The following is a 19777-nucleotide window of genomic DNA, read 5'->3' as shown; positions in this document are numbered from 1 at the left end:
ATCTAAACGCAGATTCCCGGTCGGAATATTATCGCTTTTTTATGAGAAAAATGGCATAAAAATTGATTTTAAACAGCGGTTGACATGCTTCGAAGTACGGTAATGGAATATTTAGAATTCTTTTGTCACGAATTGCGCCATGCTCGTCACCCTTATTTAGCCTTTAGGATAGTGTCTAGAACGCACGAACAAAACGGCGCTGTTTAGATATAACGATGGATTATTTTGGACCAAACCAACATTTGTTATTGAAGTAGAAGTCCTGGGAGTGCATTCTGACGAAGACAACAAAGGTAAGAACATTTTTCTTATAGTAAATCTGACTTTGATGAGTGCTAAACCTGCTGGGTGTCTAAATAGCTAGCCCTGTGATGCCGGGCTATCTACTGAGAATATTGCAAAATGTGCTTTCACCGAAAAGCTATTTTAAAATCGGACATATCGAGTGCATAGAGGAGTTCTGTATCTATAATTCTTAAAATAATTGTTATGCTTTTTGTGAACGTTTATCGTGAGTAATTTAGTAAATTCACCGGCAGTGTTCGGTGGGAATGCTAGTCACATGCTAGTCACATGCTAATGTAAAAAGCTGGTTTTTGATATAAATATGAACTTGATTGAACAAAACATGCATGTATTGTATAACATAATGTCCTAGGGTTGTCATCTGATGAAGATCATCAAAGGTTAGTGCTACATTTAGCTGTGGTTTGGGTTTATGTGACATTATATGCTAGCTTGAAAAATGGGTGTCTGATTATTTCTGGCTCGGTACTCTGCTGACATAATCTAATGTTGTGCTTTCGTTGTAAAGCCTTTTTGAAATCGGACAGTGTGGTTAGATTAACGAGAGTCTTATCTTTAAAATGGTGTAAAATAGTCATATTTTTGAAAGATTGAAGTAATAGCATATCTAAGGATTTGAATAACGCGCCACAGGATTCAACTGGCTGTTGAGTAGGAAGCGTCCCACCTAGCCCATAGAGGTTAAGCTAGCTAGTACCTATTCCATTTATGTGGTGTCGTCAAAGATGGAATCAGCATGCAGATGATGTAAGTTAGTGCTTCAAAGTCCCTGTGATAAGGTTAGCGATAAACTGAAGTCCAAACTGAACAGAACTACACTCTCTTCTACCATTGTCTTAAATATATTTAATGGTCTCGTTGCAAAAGCTAAATTGTCGCAAGGGAACTTTTATTTATTTATTTAATTTCAACTTTATTTAACCCGGGTAGAAAAGATTATAGCAAACACCACTGAAACTGAATTGGTGCTCGCTAGCTTTGCAAATTCAGCTATTGTTGGAAGCCAGCCAATATGAAACAAACTATTAAAGTTACAAAAGGTTGCAGCATATGTTGTGTAAATGGTGAACTCATACAGCTGTCAACTCTTGTCATTTTAATCTGTTTCACATTTGATTTCTTATAAGTGTCCGGATTAGTCTCCCGCTCCTTGAAAGCAGCAGCTCTAGTCTTTAGCTCGATGCGGATGTTGCCTGTAATCCATGGCTTCTGGTTGAGATATGTACGTACAGTCACTGTGGGGACGACATCATCGATGTACTTATTGATGAAGCTGATGACTGAGGTAGTGTATTCCTCAATGCCATTGGATGTATCCCGGAACATATTCCAGTCTGCGCTAGCAAAACAGTCCTGTAATGTAGCATCCGTGTCGTCTGACCACTTCCGTATTGAGCGAGTCACTGGTACTTCCTGCTTTAGTTTTTGCTTGTAAGCAGGAATAAGAAGGATAGAATTATGGTCAGATTTGCCAGAAAGAGGGCGGGGGAGAGCTTTGTATGCATCTCTGTGTGTGGAGTAAAGGTGGTCTAAGATTTCTTTTCCCTGGTTGCACGTGACATGCTGGTAAAAATTTGGTGAAACTGATTTAAGTTTGCCTGCATTAAAGTCCCCGGCCACTAGGAGCGCCGCTTCTGGGTGAGCATTTTCTTCTTTGCTTATGGCCTTATAGAGTTGGTTGAGAGCGGTCTTCGTGCCAGCTTCGCTTTGTGGTGGTAAATAGATGGCTATGAATAATACAGATGAGAACTCTCTTAGTAGATAGTGTTGTCTACAGCTTATCATAAGGTACTCTACCTCAGGCGAGCAATACCTTCGAGACTTCTTTAATATTAGACATCGCTCACCAGCTGTTATTGACAAAAAGACACACACCCCTACCCCTCGTCTTACCAGAGGTAGCGTCTCTGTTCTGCCGGTGCATGGAAAATCCCGCTAGCTCTATATTGTCCGTATCTTCGTTCAGCCACGTCTCGGTGAAACATAAGATGTTACCATTTTATATGTCCCGTTGTTAGGACGGTCATTTATCAGTGATACAGTTGTAAAAGTGTATTATTATTATTATTATTATTATTATTATTATTAACCATCTTTTTTCTCATTCACTTATTTTTTTTACCTGCTTTCCTGGATTCCGGAGCATAACTTTTTCGCTGTAGTCTGCAATTACATCTGCTTCCCTGTACTTGTGACTAAACACAATCTAATCAAGAAGCTTCGTTTCCCTATCACTATGAAAAACCCAGCAGCGTTGCAGTTCTTGACACACTCAAACCGGTGCGCCTGGCACCTACCCCGTTCAAAGGCACTTAAATATTTTGTCTTGCCAATTCGCCATTGGAACGGCACACATACAGGATCCATGTCTCAATTGTCTCAAGGCTTAAAAATCCTTCTTTAACCCATCTCCTCCCCTTCATCTACACTAACAGGTGACATCAATAAGGAATCATAGCTTTCACCTGGATTCACCTGGTCAGTCTATGTAATGGAAAGAGCAGGTATTCCTAATGTTTTGTACAATCAGTGTCTGTCACTCTAATATGTGTGGGAATACTTTAGAACAGATTTCCAAAATTAAAATCACTTGGACCTGATTTGCTGGTGTTTTTAGTCTTTTATGTCCAACAACTAAAACAAATAAAAGTTGATTCTTTTTTTTGTTCAGAAAACTTCCGGGGCCAAATAAAATCACCCGCAGGCCAAATTCATGCCACCAGTTTGGGAACCCTGAATTACATCATGAATATAAGTGCCAGTCTTACAGAATGGCGTGCTTTAGCCTATATATTCAGATATATGGAAACCAATAATCTTAGAATCATAAAGTGAAATACAGTATTAGAAATGTTGACATAAACACAGAAAAAGATGTTGAGAAACTTTATTTGGAGCACAGAGACAATGAAAATGGACAGCTCAGTAAAAGTGAGATGTCCTGTTGCTTGAATCATTCACCTTTTTCATGTTTGCAGGATTTTCAAATAGCACTGTACAAGCCATATATTTAACACTTCCTCTTTAGTTTCCAATTACTTTTAACGCTATTCATCTCAAAGAGACAACTAAGCAACCTCTGAGAATTCAGTTTTGGCAGATTTGTAATATACATTAGATTTAAATCTGGGTTCAAATTACCCATCTGCAAGCCCTGGATGAAAGGGGTACGTCAATGCTCTGGCAGATGAAAGCACCTCGAGTTATTTACAGCACCTAAGTGTTTGAATTTCTTTTCACCTTCTTTCAGAATGTTGCATAACCAATTTGGTACAATCATAGTGGAAAGTTTTAATATATCAAACACTTATTTGCATGATAGTCCTTCTAAACATCTAAATTAAGCTACTGTAGTGTCATACACTGATTTTTAAAAAGCATTTTGGAGATGCCTATCAATCGGTGATTCATCTGGCATGGTTTAGAATGTACACTAAACATAAATATAAATACAACATGTAAAGTGTTGGTCCCATGATTTCATGAGCTATAATAAAAGATCGCAGACATTTTTCCATATGCACAAAAAGCTTATTTCCCTCAAACTGTGCACAAATTTGTTTACATCCCCGTTAGTGAGCATTTTCTCCTTTGCCAAGATAATCCATCCACCTGACAGGTGTGGCAAGAAGCTGATTAAACAGCTTGATCATTACACAGGTGCAGCTTGTGCTGCGGACAATAAAAGGCCAGTCTAAAATGTGCAGTTGTCACACAACACAATGCCACAGATGTTTTGAAGGAATTGGCATGCTGACAGCAGGAATGTCCACCAGAGCTGTTGCCAGAGAACTACATGTTAATTTCTCTACCATAAGCCGTCTCCAACGTTGTTTTAGAGAATTTGACAGACGTCCAACCATCCTCAGAATCACAGACCACGTGTAACCACGCCAGTCCAGGACCTACATATCCAGCTTCTTCACCTGTGGGATCAGCTGATACCAATGAGGGGTGTTGTTCAAAACAAGGCATTAGCGGTTGGATCATCTCTAACCCATCAGCATATCAAAGCCAATGACGAATTTTCAAAACACCGATTTACCCACATGTGTTCTGGCTCAACCCATCAGTTTCTGGGACCAATCAGACGGTCTAGAATGGATTTCCATTCTAGAAATCATCTGGGAGGTACTCAGATCCAGACTCATTGCGGAGGAGAAACTAACGTCCGTGGGCGTGGCGTTTGGCCGGAGCAAGGAGTTTGGGTAGCTAGGCAACACAGCCATGGTGGCCCACTTAATCATCAAGAGCATTATAGGAGACAAATAGAAAACAACGTAAAATGAACAGAAAAAAACAAAGTATTAACACTGAAATGCAACACAGAACCATTTACAACACACACATTATTATCACCATCATTTAAACTTTGACAGTCTGAGTCCTTAAATGTTTGTCAGTTTCCCCTCTACAGCAACTGACTGTAGTGTATGTGGAATGCTATCCAGCCAGTCAGGGCAGCCCCTCCTTTCGCACGCACAGCCCCAATCAGTATCGCCATGACGGCGGGCTGATACCCTGGGGAACATAGTGATCCGGGTGAGAACATTCCCATCCACTTCTCAGGTGGCAGTGGCAGGCCATCTCCTGTGACCTAATTCCATTTTAAGGCTCATGGGTTGTCTCTCCCTGTTGGGAAACGTCAGTCATCTGTCTCATTAAAACAAATAGATGACTGGTTTTGCTCAAGGGAGAGGAGACAATAGGAAACAACTATAAGTGTCTGTATATTGGTGTGTGACTGAGGGAGAGAGCATCACAGTCACTGCTGATGCTGATCCAATGTGACTCCTTTCCACACAGTAAAGCACCTCAGGGAAGTCTTTGAGGAATGTTGAGTGTTCAATGGTGGAATTCATGTAGAGTTCGCTCCACCAATAAATAAAGGACATTCTGTTCAATGGGTTTCAAAATGTAGCCCCAAATCTGTTGTCTTCAGACGTATATACACAACACGTGTATTTTACATGAAGTGCCATCAGACTATCATCTTCCACCTGTTCCTCTCATGGCACCCACTTGACAACAAACCAAACAGGGGTCTGTCCATCATGGAACATTTAAACATGATTTTTGTCATAAAAGAAAGTTATTAAAAACAAAACTACAACCAGCTAAATGTCTGTACAAAATCCTTTGAACTCAGTCCTGGTTTGCAGTTACTCATCATTGCCATAGTACGCTGTCTACTTTGAATAACGTCCAAGGCTGGAAGTAGCGCACAGAGGTTTCTTTTGACCCTTTGGACACTGGTGAAGAACAAAGTCAAAGTTTGCCGACGTGCACATGGCGTAGAAGACGTTAGCTTTGTCCGGAATGAGTAACTCTGAAAAACAGAAGATGTGGGGGTTGGTATGAGAAAGGAGAATATTACATACAGTATGCCTACACTATTAAAAAGTCCCCTTCAATCATTCCAGGACAACAATATCTTCAGTAATATTTCTACTGTAGTTCAGTACAGTTAATGCCAAACTATAACAACTATCTTTGCTTGACCAACACTGATCTGCACAGTGATGTGGCATCTTTGAGTGGGCATATGTAGTGGGCATATGTAGTGTGTAAGAGCATTGACTGTTTTAGCTCACCTCTTTCCTGGGAGATCAATTGTGTGAGGGTGAAGTCTTGACAGGTCAGGTGCTCCAGGTTGTGTTTTTCCAGGGCCCTCTGGATCACCTGGGCAGTTTTGTCCTGACTAGTCAGCTGAGAAGGACGCAAGTCAAACAAGCAGTTAATATGCTACAATGAGGAAGTGAAGGGTTTGGCTGCAAAACCTCCCTTCAACCAACCAGTGTATCTTAAATAACACAACCCCCCTGACTTTGCTGATAACTTCTTTATTGAGGAAAAATGTACTTACTACGACTGTGATATGTGGTTGTCTCACCTAGCTATCTTAAGATGAACGCAATAACTAAGTCGCTCTGGATGAGAGCGTCTGCCAAATAACTAAAATGTAACCAATACAGCAGTTCTTATCTTAGTTTTCATCATAACCAAATGTACAGAGCTAGAGTACTATACACATGATCCCTTTTACGTTTCCATAACAGGATCCCGAGATAATCCCTACCACCAGATCCCAACCCAAGCTCACCAGGATGCTCTTGTACATGTTGCCGTTGCCAGCCTCCACACTGACCCTCACTATACAGGAGTCAGCCACCTGTCTGTTGTAGAGGGGGAGGGAGGTCATGGACACAGAGCGCTTGTGATGAGAGGCCAGCAAGGGTTTAGGGTGGGCAGCCACTGGAGCAGAGAGGTCAGGCTGAGAACTGGAGGAACAACTGGAGGGAGTGGAGCCATCCGGGGAGGAGGGTAAGGCCTCTGCCACATTTTGACAGGAGCTGGACATAGACTGGGACAAGGTAGAGAGACAGAACATGCGTGAGTGCCATTGGAAATAATGAATTAGTCTTCCAGTTTGTCTGTCTGAGATATTGACCTCAGCACATTTGTGGACAACTGAAGTATTGAGCCATGCTTCACCAGAGAGGCATGTGCTAAGCAAACACCACTCCTGCTTGGCTTCAAGGACCTGGTCAATTGACATTCCAGTTCTCAAGGACATCAGTTTCAATGAGATGTCAATGGGGATCCCTGTTATGAATGGGAGGTTATATAAAAAGCCACATAATGGCAATTACTTTTGAATTGCTTCATGGTGTAACTACTGGTATTAGTAAAGTATAACTAGAGGATGTTTTGTAGTACAGTGTGTTCTATTAAAACATTTGAAACAGCTTTAACCAGGGTGAGCAATGACAGAGAGAAAGAAAGAGACAGTCAGAAGCATGTCTAAAGTGGAAAGGAGAGAGCTGTACCTGCAGTCTGAGTGTGGAGGGAGGGGTGGAGAGATCCTCCATCTCAGAGCCACTGGACCCTGAAGACGACACACTGATCTGGTCTGCATGGTTTTTCCTGCTGGATCCCTCACTCACTTTCAGGAGTCTGCAAATACACACAGTTAGAACTTTGCACTAAATTAACAAATGTGGTCAACGTAAAACCTTAAATAAAACCTTAAATACTGCATTTTGTCATTGTTCTTTTACAGTTCTTGTTTATTTACAACAATGTTAAAATAGTTGTATACAGTTGATGTCGGAAGTTTACATACACTTAGGTTGTTTTTCAACCACTCCACAAATTTCTTGTTAACAAACTATAGTTTTGGCAAGTCGGTTAGGACATCTACTTTGTGCATGACACAAGTCATTTTTCCAACAATTGTTTACAGACAGATTATTTCCCTTATAATTCACTATATCACAATTCCAGTGGGTCAGAAGTTTACATATACTCAGTTGACTGTGCCTTTAAGCAGCTTGGAAAATTCCAGAAAATGATGTCATCGCTTTCGAAGCTTCTGATTGACTAAAAAAATGTCAATTAGCCTATTGGAGGTGTACCTGTGGATGTATTTCAAGGCCTACTTTCAAACTCAGTGCCTCTTTGCTTGACATCATGGGAAAAATCAAAAGAAATCAACCGAGACCTCAGAAAAACAATTGTAGACCTCCACAAGTCTGGTTCATCCTTGGGAGCAATTTCCAAACACCTGAAGGTACCACATCCATCTGTACAGACAATAGTACGCAAGTATAAACACCATGGGACCACGCAGCCATCATACCGCTCAGGAAGGAGACGCGTTCTGTCTCCTAGAGATGAACGTACTTTGATGCGAAAAGTGCAAATCAATCCCAGAACAGCAGCAAAAGACCTTGTGAAGATGCTGGAGGAAACATGTACAAAAGTATCTATATCCACAGTAAAACGAGTCCTATATCGACATAACCCGAAAAGGCCGCTCAGCAAAGAAGAAGCCACTGCTCCAAAACCAACATAAAAAAGCCAGACTACGGTTTGCAACTACACATGGGGACAAAGATCGTACTTTTGGAGAAATGTCCTCTAGTCTGATGAAACAAAAATACAACTGTTTGGCCATAATGACCATCATTATGTTTGGAGGAAAAAGGGGGATGCTTGCAAGCCGAAGAACACCATCCCAAACGTGAAGCACGGGGGTGGCAGCATCATGTTGTGGGGGTGCTTTGCTGCAGGAGGGACTGGAGTACTTCACAAAATAGATGGCCTCATGAGGAAGGAAATTTATGTGGAATTATTGAAACAACATCTCAGTCCGTAAGTTATAGCTTGGTCGCAAATGGGTCTACAAAATGGTCAATGACCCCAAGCATACTTTCAAAGTTGTGGAAAAATGGCTTAAGGACAACAAAGTCAATGTATTGGAGTGGCCATCACATAGCCCTGACCTCAATCCCATAGAACATTTGTGGGCAGAACTGAAAAAGCATGTGCGAGCAATGTGGCCTACAAACCTGACTCAGTTACACCAGCTCTGTCAGGAGGAATGGGCCAAAATTCACCCAACTTATTGTGGTAAGCTTGTGAAAGGCTACCTGAAACATTTGACCCAAGTTAAACAATTTAAAGGCAACATTACCAAATACTAATTGAGTGTATGTAAACTTCTGACCCACTGGGAATGTGATGAAAGAAATAAAAGCTGAAAAAAAAAAAAAATTCTCTCTACTATTATTCTGACATTTCACATTCTTAAAAATAAAGTGGTGATCCTAACTGACCTAAAACAGGGAAATTGAATTCGGATTAAATGTCAGGAATTGTGAAAAACTGAGGTAAATGTATTTGGCTAAGGTGTATGTAAACCTCTGACTTCAACTGTATATTAGAGATGGGGTGAATACTATTGTCTTGATTAGAATTAACAAGATGGCAACTGCTGTTAAGAGGAGTGTTCAGTACTCACGAGGACAGTTTCTTGCTGAGCAAACGGTGGCTCCAGGCGCCTGGGGAGCAGAGGTCTATTGGAGGCTCCAGGTTTCTGGACAGTTCATAGCTGTGGCAGAACACAGAGAAAACACTTATGAGGCCTGAAGTCAGGGTGGACTTGTCTAAATGTATACAGCCTTTTGTTCCAGCCCTGCACTAACACATCTGATTCTAAAAGCCTAAACACACTGCAGCCCTGTGTCAACCCCAGCTCTAGATGCGTTTTCTATTAATTTCCTTAACAGGCAAAACCAGGGTAGGGATTATAGGAATTGTGTTTTACATGTCATTTGAGTAGTACATTTGGGTATACAGTATATTAGAAAGAGACAATTCAGGTTCTATAAAGGGTTTATTGGCCTATAAGGGGCATCATTTTAAGACATGATTAGGCCCCATTAATCCTTACAAAGCTCACCAGCTCTTTATCTCCTCATTGATCTACCATAAAACCAGTGGGGGACAGGTTCTCACCTCTCCTGGTCAGTGAGCAGCTTCTGGCCCTGCAACCAGGCAGTGATCCTGGTGTGATGGGGCAGGTTGTACTGAGAGCAGGAGGCTTGGAGCTGCCGGATCTGAGAGAGAATCTCAAACTCCTGCAGAGAGAGAGGGAGATCATGAGCCCATGTCAGCTGTGTGGTTGTTATGTAACTTGTCCTGAACTAGTAACACCTGACAACACTTTTAACAGTCATGGGGCTCCAATAAAGGCTGAGAGATAGTCATTTAGAGCAGTAAGCAAACATCCTTAAGCATAAAGGTGTGCACTTTTTGCTTCGGCATGTGAAAGTACCACTAAAATGTGGTGGTGAGTGTACCACCAATTCAATGCATGTCATGTCCTATAACAAGGGTGAAATATTTAGACACGTTTGTACTGCATCTTTTGTTTTCTTTACGTAAAATCCTATTCCCTACAGGCTTAGAGATCGAAGACAAAAACAGCAACAACTTACCCTCCTCCTCTTTTCAAAGTTTATGAGTTCCCCCTGTCAAAAATAGCACAACATGCTATTATACTTGACAATATGGAAGATTTATTATCAATATTAAACATTAAGATAGCAATCCGCTATAAGGTAAATATAGAATTAACTTAAAGTAGCTGCCATAACTGAGCCGTCTGTTTCAATGGCTGATTGCTTACCTCCACAGCATCTGGTAGAGCAGTGTCCAGCATTGTGAGGATAGTCAGGTACGTGCCCAGGTAAGGAACCACCCCACTGGAGGTGCTCTGAGGAGACGACAGTACAGAGACAGCATGTCAGCAGAGGATTCTAGTAACACAGCTTTAGAGAATGTACATATGAAGCTAGAAAAGGTCTTGGTCTATGATTACTGTCCTTTCATAGCCTAGTAATCTGTGGCCATTTGAAACATCAGTGGCTAAGGATAGGATGGCTTCCTCTTGCCACACATGACTCTCTCGGTCATTGAATAGATTTTTCCTCTAGGGGAATCACTGTAACCTCTTGTGGGTTAAGAGCTGATGGGGTTAGGGGGCTACATGTGCAGAAACTGCCCCCGCAAAATACTGAGTAGACAATATTAGGATCCTTCCTCCCCCCCCCCCCCCCGTAACAGCTTATAATAAACTTGTTTTTTTAACTTTCAGATACACAGAATTCTGCTATCATTTCTATTTTATACCCCCCTTTTTCTTGATATTCAATTGCGATCTTGTCTCATCGCTGCAACTCCCCAATGGACTCGGGAGAGGCGAAGGTCGACTCATGCGTCCTCCGAAACATGACCCCCCCAAGCCGCGCTTCTTAACACCCGCTCAACCCGGAAGCCAGCTGCACCAATGTGTCGGAGGAAACACCGTTCAACTGACGACCAAAGTCAGCTTGCAGTTGCCCGGCCCACCACAACAAGTCGCTAGAGTGCGATGAGCCAAGTAAAGCCCCCTCCAGCCAAACTCTCCCCTAACCGGACGACGCTGGGCCAATTGTGCGGCGCCCTATGGGACTCCCAGTCATGGCCGAGTGTGACACAGCCTGGGATCAAACCCCAGGCTGTAGTGAAGCTGCAATACTGCGATGTAGTGCCTTAGACCGCTACGCCACTCGGGAGACCTCTGCTATCATTTCTGTCCATTTAATGTTGCATGGAAAGAAGAGAAAGCTAAACTCAAACTTAATGACCCCCACTATATATAGATATCTCTCATGTCTACATATCATGTCTGCAATGTCTCTTACTCAATCTCTCTCTGAAGTATTGCTTACCATCTGTCTGGCAACAGGACATCGCTTGGATATCTTGGGAGAAATGTTATCCATGGCTGTTTGGCTTCCATCCTGAAAAGGAGTCACATAGAAGCTAAATTCAGTCTGCATTTATGGCCTTCCATTGTCAACCTGTCCACTCATCTGCAATGACCTACAGCATATGCAAAGAGTCAGTCAAATATGCTCTAGGTCAAAACTTCCTTTACCAGCTTATGGGGTCAACACCACATTGGTTGTTCTTAGACACACACACACACATATCTCATTATGTAAAGAACATATTGAGCTTTTAAAATCCACGCAAACATGTGAACAAAAGCAATTTTGTGCTAAGGAATATTTTGATAAGAACATCTGTCAAAAGCACAAATACTGTGAGCCTGTTAATACAGACACAGGAAGCACGTTAAAATATTTTTCTGGAACAGTCCGGTTGAACAAGGGGTGGACCAATACAGTAAAATGAAATAAAGATGTGAGGCAAATGAAGGTGTTTCTCAAGAACTGCTGGGGAAATTATCATTAGTGTAGTGTTTGTTGACAATGCTGTTAATATCAGCTTATTTGGAAATTCTGAGCAATATGTAGAATATTACTTTAGAGCCCTCTCACTGTAACCAGACCGAATGAAGATTTGACACAAACACCCAGAGCCGACAGAAAAATAGAACACCCTCTCTTTTGCTTTGGGACAATGGCTTACTATTAACACACTGTTACGCAATTTCACTAAACATTAACTGAACAGAAAGATGGGTTTTAATAAGTTGTAAAAGTAGAATATCAAGGTGCTTGAAGATGTAAGTAAAGGTCAACTGCTCTCAAAACAAAACACTCCATATTGTAAGTATTTCAACAGTGTCATGTCGTCTGCATTATGGTTGTAGAAAGAAAGCATACATTTTTGCAGAGATGCAAGTAAAAAAAAATGAAGTTAAATCATTTTCCTTAATGTACTTGATTCATACCTCCACACTGATCTCTCTGTTGCTCAACACACAGTTCTCATCAGGGAAGGTTTCACAGAGGTTGTCAAAGATCTCCACGCTGTCCCTGAAGAACAACAAACCACTTAAATCAATCCAAAAATAACACTCAGACAAGACACCACTAGCAACTTTATTACAAAAGATATCCTTTAAGCTTCAAAGGGATTTAGAGTTGGTAAGGCATGACATGTTGACCTAAAATTATTGTTCAACTATTCTTGACTGACACAATTAAAATTGTTTATTACATAGTTATGGCATGAAGTACAAACTAAGGTTAGTTGAATAATGTAGGTCAATTACTAGTAAATAATTTCCTTATTAAGCCTTACATTCTCAGAGGATAAGGACACCCTTGTTCATATTTTTTGCCATATTCAATCAATGTAATTGGCCCTCTAGCTTCATGACTCAGCTAACCCTTGCAGTGTGACCCGACAGTCCGTACCTACACACAGCAGCCCACGTCTTCCTCAGCCTGTAGACAGCATTGGACTGAAGGGCAGACAGGATGGCCCTCAAAGAGGAGAAATTCTTCAGCTGCCGACACTCCTGTTTCAGAAAACAGTCACAAGTTAGAGACTGACTAGGGACTTACATCTGAATGCACTGAGAACCAGGTTAACGTTTAGATGTGTAAGAAGGCTGCACTTGGATTTGAAAATGTATCCCTCAAATGGTCCAAGTTACTAGATGTGTCTGACCTGTCCTACTCTGATCCACTTCTCAATGACGCAGGCCCTCTGAGCTGGGCTGGAGGCCCTGTGGACGGAAGTGGGGCTGGAGGTGGGCCGGCAGAGCAGGGAGGTGATGACTCGGTTGGTGACTGCATTAAACTGGGCAATGGTGGCGCTGACGGTAGCAGACAGGTTCTCCTTCTTGTCTCTCTGGGACCACACACAGCCCAGACACTGGTACGGAACCACCTTCCCAAACAGCCCCTGAGAGATGCACAGATAAGGAAGGTAAAATGGAAAAAGAGTGTTAGCGATCCACTCCTGAGGACACATATTAAGAGCCAGAAGTTATCTTCCATAATTGCCACTTACAGCGTCCAGTCGGGTGAGCTGTTCTGCGATGCCTGTGACTGAGAAGTCCATGATGTCACCCTGATCCAGTGGGCTGTCCCATTCTAGGCCTTCCTCCCCTGAGCCCTCATCTTCCTGATTAACCTCAGCCTGGGAAGAATGGCCACCAGTATCCATTTCTATTAAAGGGAGAGAGGAATGACAGAAGGGGATCAACAATGGTATCATAATCAAAGGCAATTCACAGAAAAGGTTAGGAAAAACAAGTGAATCCTGTACCTTCTCTCTGGAACTTCTTAAGCAGAGTTTCAGAGCGCTGGGCCAGTGAACAGAAGGAGGACAGGCTATGCAGATGGTCCATCAGCAGCCTTAGGGAGGGGTGCTGAGGAGGATCCCGGAAGTCCTCACTGTACTCCTCCAACCAAGTCTGGATCAGGGGCAACAGACGCCTGAGGAGACAACGTGATGAAACAATGTCTTCCCTGTTTCAGAGTCAAGGAAGTAAATGTGATCAAGGGAAAAGCAGCCAGCTCACCTCCTGTGACATTCACTGTTGTACACGTCTGAAGCCCCATTGTCCCTGTGAGAACAATTAGGAAGAGTGTCAGACTCATCTAAACCGTGATTGTGACCAACAGGGCCGTGGTCCATTCTTCTTCAGACTGTTTTTCTTTGGTCTGTCTCTATGCTCCGTTGTTATCCTGACACTGACCTCACTCCAAACTCAGCGAATAATTGTTGTTGTTGTAAAACCTGTAATGGCTAACTACCTGCTGGGTGCTTATTATCATTACATCAAAGATGCTGAGATAGTCATTTTGTGAGGGAAGCAAGAAAGAAAAAACAATCTGACGAAACTAAGTGACTTTGCATACACAGCAAGAGGTGTTGTTCTCTCGACGTACCCTCTCATCTGTGTCCAACATAACATTCTGAATCCAATTTGGCTAATCTTATTTGTTACTGTGATAACTCGGAATGTGTCAAAAGAGTTGTGTTTGCAAAACGGTGGGTGAAGACAAGAAGGCAAAAGAAGAGGGAGATCGACATTTTTAGGCCATTTCACCCAAAAAGTATTTTATAGAAAATAGGTTTTAATAAGCAGTAAAACTAGAACGTCAAGGTGTTTTCAAACTATAGAGGTCAAACAACCTGCTCACCTCATTTCATACTGTATAATTTTAACAGTGAAATAGCTTCTGCATTATGGTCTGAGACAATGGTCAGGTGAAACATGACAGCAGTTATGAGTACTGTAAACTTAATGACATGGCCCACCTCTGGAAGAGCAGCTCAATGAGTGCACTGGTAGTGGTGAAGGTCTGGTAGGTGGACAGAAAGATCTGTCTGTAGTCGGGCTCCTGGCAGCAGGGGTCCAGGAGGTGGCTCACCAGCCGGTTCAGGGTGGCTGCCTTCAGCCTGCGCACCTTGCAGGTCCGGTACTGGACGAAGGCCATGCATGGCCGGGCATCGGTGGGGCTGGCTGGTATCTGGACGGGCTCCCGACGCAGGGTGATCCCATACAACGCCCCCTCCTCAAACTCCTCCCCCCACTCCTGCACTGGGTTCTGGGTGGGAAGGAAGGAAGGAAGGAAGAACTCACACGGTGAGATGGGGAGACTGGAGCTCCTTTCAATTCCTTCAAATTACCCTTGTATTGACGCATACTAGACGAGACACCTAATTTTTGTTTTTGGAAACACAGAGGTCAAAAGGTCGATCATTAGCAGGTAAAAATAGCCATAGTTGACCACTAACAAACAAGCAGAGGTGTTGACATGCAAACCACCTAAACCCCCCTGGTCCACAGTGATGAGGCGGCTATGAGGCTCACACAACAACAAACTGGACCTCACATGCAACACAGACATTTCAGCTCATGTGTATAATAGCTGTCTAGGGGCAGTAGACCACTGACAGGACAGAGCCTACAGACCATAATGACCAGCTTTAAGACCAGATTGATGTTTATGGTCCATTACAGTAAGCCTATACAGAGGCATGCCCGCCTTGTGAGCAAAATGTAGACACTTCACCTGGAAGGTCTGTGATACAGGGAGTGCTTTGTGTTTATCAGTTAATCAGCTGACTGGTGAAAAGACAAACTCATGTTTGCATCTGTACACACACACACACACACACTATCACAGATTTGTCTCAGGATATTCACACGTTGGTTTACCAAAGCTAGATTTGGATGAGGTTTCTTCGCTTTAAAGGTTTAATTCAAATCTCTCTTAAACACTGTACTGTTTACATTAGAGAAAACACTGAGCAGAAATGGATATATGAATTCAATACTTTGACAGCATCCCTTTTTCCCCCCATACATGTTTGCCGATGGAAGAAGTACTCAGCAAGTTACTTTTTGGACATGAATGGCAAAACATTCAGGAGAGAGGTGCCCCATTTTGCATACCCCACCATACCATCAGACATCCATGTCTTAATCATTGGAAAAGATACATGGTTAAACAGGGTTGCCAAACTAATTTATTGAATACAAATTATGATATATATATATATATATATATATATATATATATTTATTTTTTTTACCTTTAATGTAAATGATTACCCAGCCTGTATTCAAGAGCATGTTGTGTCTCAACTGATGGCAGGCACAACAACCTCAGATAAGGTCTAAGCTACAACATGTGCCAATTTGAACAAATATATAATTTATGTTTAAGGTTAAAAATATATATAGATATTTTCCAGTGATGAAGACATGGATGTCTCATGGTATGCAAAATAGGTCAACTTTAAGCACCTTTCTCTGTTTTGGCATTCAGATCCAAAAAGTCACTGTCTGAGCACTTCTACAATGGGCAAATATGTATGGAAAGTTTTCTTCAAATCAAAAGGGGTGCTGTCAAAAAGTGACTGACTTCAAATGGATTTACCCAATTACAACATTTCATACAATAGTCTGCATATTTAGCAGGACAAGGAACTTGACTCTAATGTATTCCAAAGAACATTGGTACAGAACAACATGAAAAGGAACACAGCTTGCCTATTGAGGACAAGAGCAGTGTGGTACAAAGAGACGGCACCTGGGTCAAATAATTGAAACGACATGATCAAAGAAATCGTAAATAAATCAGCATAACCCCCTTTAAAATATGTAACCTATTAAATCTACAGTGGCAAGAAAAAGTATGTGAACACTTTGGAATTACCTGGATTACCTAAATTGGTTAACCAGACTGTTTGTCTATTGTTGTGACATAGATGAAGATCAGATCAAATTTTATCACCAATTTATGCAGAAATCCAGGTATTTCAAAAGAGTTCACATACTTTTTCTTGCCACAGTATCCCTCCACCCACTCCCCCAACTCAGTCCTACATGCAAGTCTGTCACTAGCCCCCAATCAATCTCTCTGTTCTAATACACACCCCTCATATCTATCCACCTCTTTCTGATATAATTTAGGCTTTCCCCCCTATGTCCCTGTCAGAACTAAACAGTCTGGTTTTAACATTGGCACTGATATTATCCCTGTATGCTCAAAGCAAATCAGAACATTTTAAGACATATGCCATCTGACAGACGTGCAGATGTGTATGGTGGGCAGAGCACTCAAGGCACATTATAATCATTAACCAGCTCCTAAATTACAGAGGGTTACTGAGGTACAAGGCAGGCAGACGTGCGTCACAACCTAATTATACACACCTGACAAAAGACCAGGCCAAGAAAGAGAGGCACTATTATCGGTGTCGTGAGGGGACCAATATCACACCATTGTCCTTTATGGAATACTGCATTACATTATCTGTAGGCCTACATGAGGCCAAGGCACAGAGATCGTATTTCTATGGGCAAGGATACAATACAGTAACATCTTTATCTTAGGTGCACCAAACTAAATTCAAAACAGACAAGATTTGTCCAATATTGAGACTGAACATAATGATAAAAATTATATCAGGATAGCTCTCGAAAACCCTTCTTCCCCGTATGTGAACTACAATTTCGATGCTTTGTTTTAATGTTTAGAAACATAAATCATAGTTTTCAAACCGGTATACGAAACACATTCCGATATGCACCTTATCTTTCATATCAGTGAGAACATTTTTTAAATAAGTTAACTTACTGTAGTAGCTTTGCACAGATCCACAAACTGTGTGTGCCTCCAGTGAGGAACTACAATTCCTCCCCAGTTATGCTTACACACAGGTTAATGGAGAACGCTAGATAGCAATTTAGCACAGGTGGCAGCCTATGTCTTCCGTTAACAAGCGATGTAACATGGAGATATGGCCATGTAGGAACACTAACCCTTAAAGGTCGGTAGTAAATTTAATTCTCGCCGATATGAAACATGATCCTTGTTTCCAATACCATGCCGCAAGCGATGCGTTTTAACGTTTAGAACGAGTGTCTGGGATCTTAACAAAACGGCCCCGACCATAAAATACTATTGTCAATCGTTGCTAAAGCAGTTAGCGTCTATTAATCTGTTAGCATTATGATATCACCATGTATTGTTGGAAACCAGCTATAGGCCTAATACTTGTTTTACCATTCAAGCAGTTTTATCTAATGAATACATAGACCATGGAGACTAAAAGAGGCACCATAGGTAGTCACAGGACAATGATGCAAATAATAGTCTCACTGAGAGATATGCATACACTAAATGCAAGGATATACTGTACATCCATGCAAGATCCATGCATTGGCAATATGTTGCAGTGTTGCTGCCTTATTCATTAGCTGCACATTAGCCCATTCATAGACGCCTTCTGGCCAGGGAAGTTTTGTTAAGAACCCAGACGTTTGCTCTAAGTTTTAACACGAAGGAAACATAAGGACAAGCAGAGGCTGGTGGGAAGAGCTATAAGGTGACAGGCTCATTGTAATGGATGGAATGGAGTAAATGGAACGGATTCAATCGTGTGGTTTCCATATGTTTGATCCAATTCAATGAACTCCATTCCACCCTTTACAATGAGCCAGTCGTCTTATTGCTCCAGCCTCCTCTGATGAGGACCGTTGTCTTCTCAGGTATCTGTTTCATATCAGCAAGAAATAATATATATATATTTTATATTACACTACTACCCACCTGTATAGGGTTCCCACACAGCCATATTTCCATGTTACAGCGCTTGTTTACAGAAAACAGCCAGAAGACAGAGTCCACTGCCTATGCTAATTAACTGCTTCTCCAAACACCTGTGTGTAAACAGAAGACTGACGCCACAAAGTATTGCCACTGAAAAATACTGTCTGCTGCGACTGTGTTAAAACCGGTTTAAACCGTGTACAGTAAGTGTATATTAAGCCTATATTTTGATGTGACATGAAAGTAGAGGGCTTTATGTTCCTAAAAATCATACCGCAATTGTGAATCGATTCACGTTTAGATGGTGTATTTGGCTGCCATAACCAATTCACCTCGAAACAGAACATCCAAGGTCCTTAGATTATACGGAGAAACGTTAGGCTCATTTAGTCCATTATTGGGCTATAGCTACACATGACTATAACGCTCTGACAAGACAGCACTGTCTGATTTATGACCAACAGGTGTAAGAAGATAAATTAGGCTATTAACCGCATATGACTCTGTTCAAACAGTGCATAACCTATGATTCAAATAGCTTACATTACATTATAGTTCTTAAAATACAGTAAAACTAATAAGATAATAACTTTATCATTTCTAAATGAAACGCATGTCGTACAACCACAAAATTCTTATGCATATCATTGGAAATTACCATTGATATCTCCCATTTTCCCATCTCGTCAGTCACCGCAGAACGTTTATGGTGTAATAACTTCCATCTTGTTCAAACTAAGTGTTGAAGCTGAAAATACACATCCACTTCGAAGGAGTTGAAGTTTACGGCTGCATGGTGATATGAATAAATATTTTACAGAAACGTCTTTCTTTAAACTACATATTTAAAAAAAATATATATCATGTTTTTTTTTTTATCTGCGTACTATTCGTCACATTTTGCGGCCGCATACAAGTTACACGCTATCCGTTGTCAAGAGCTTCCCATGGCTGATTGTCAGGCAGATCAATGATCTACACTAGCTCCGCACCTAATGCCACTATCGGTCAATTCTTCAAAGCGAAGCTTGGCGTTCTTGCCTGTAACTCCCAGCTTTTATGCAGTGGGTGGCGGCTATGGGAAGAATAGGCTACTCATTTGAGTGCGGTCTTGATGAAAGGGGTGTGCTCTCTGGTCTACTCTTCTGTACTGGTTTGCATATTTCCTACAAAAAACTACATAGGGGATAATCATCTGATCGAAACTCGATCTCATTGCTTCTGCAAGTTCATCTTCTGGTGAGTTTTGGATGCTGAAAGTAAAATCTGTTGTTGGCGTGTTGGCAGCTCCACAACCTATATATTCT

At 41.6% G+C, this 19777-nt stretch overlaps 1 protein-coding gene across 2 annotated transcripts; it reads right to left on the bottom strand.

Annotated features, from left to right (window-relative positions):
- Nucleotides 1-3178: 3178 nt before the first annotated feature.
- Nucleotides 3179-19514, bottom strand: LOC106607078 (ral guanine nucleotide dissociation stimulator-like 1). 2 transcript variants are annotated; one of them, XM_014203668.3, is made up of 17 exons: nucleotides 19129-19514; nucleotides 14665-14954; nucleotides 13922-13966; nucleotides 13666-13835; nucleotides 13408-13565; nucleotides 13063-13299; nucleotides 12807-12910; nucleotides 12338-12422; nucleotides 11367-11438; nucleotides 10283-10369; nucleotides 10092-10124; nucleotides 9610-9731; nucleotides 9113-9202; nucleotides 7137-7263; nucleotides 6410-6670; nucleotides 5901-6015; nucleotides 3179-5635 (listed from the first exon to the last, which is right to left on the bottom strand). In XM_014203668.3, the coding sequence occupies exons 1-17, from the start codon at nucleotides 19150-19152 to the stop codon at nucleotides 5496-5498; spliced, it is 2160 nt and encodes a 719-aa protein (XP_014059143.3). In that variant the 5' UTR covers nucleotides 19153-19514; the 3' UTR covers nucleotides 3179-5495. The 2 variants fall into 2 exon arrangements, with proteins under 2 accessions (XP_014059143.3, XP_014059144.3); XM_014203669.3 differs by lacking the exon at nucleotides 19129-19514 and adding an exon at nucleotides 17496-17646.
- Nucleotides 19515-19777: the final 263 nt, after the last annotated feature.

Source organism: Salmo salar, chromosome 06 (genome assembly GCF_965601325.2).
Source record: "Salmo salar chromosome 06, fSalSal1, whole genome shotgun sequence".
Lineage (NCBI taxonomy): Eukaryota > Metazoa > Chordata > Actinopteri > Salmoniformes > Salmonidae > Salmo > Salmo salar.
This window is presented reverse-complemented; position numbering and strand designations above follow the sequence as displayed.

Bases quoted from the DNA above. Each gene is read 5' to 3' on its own strand.
- LOC106607078 (XM_014203668.3), bottom strand. From the start codon at position 19,152: ATGGGAAAATGGGAGATATCAATG. The intron at 10,370-11,366 runs GTAAGCAATACT...TCGTCTCCTCAG, and splicing joins GTCCTGTTGCCAGACAGATG to AGCACCTCCAGTGGGGTGGT. The intron at 6,016-6,409 runs GTGAGCTTGGGT...CGTCCTTCTCAG, and splicing joins ACATGTACAAGAGCATCCTG to CTGACTAGTCAGGACAAAAC.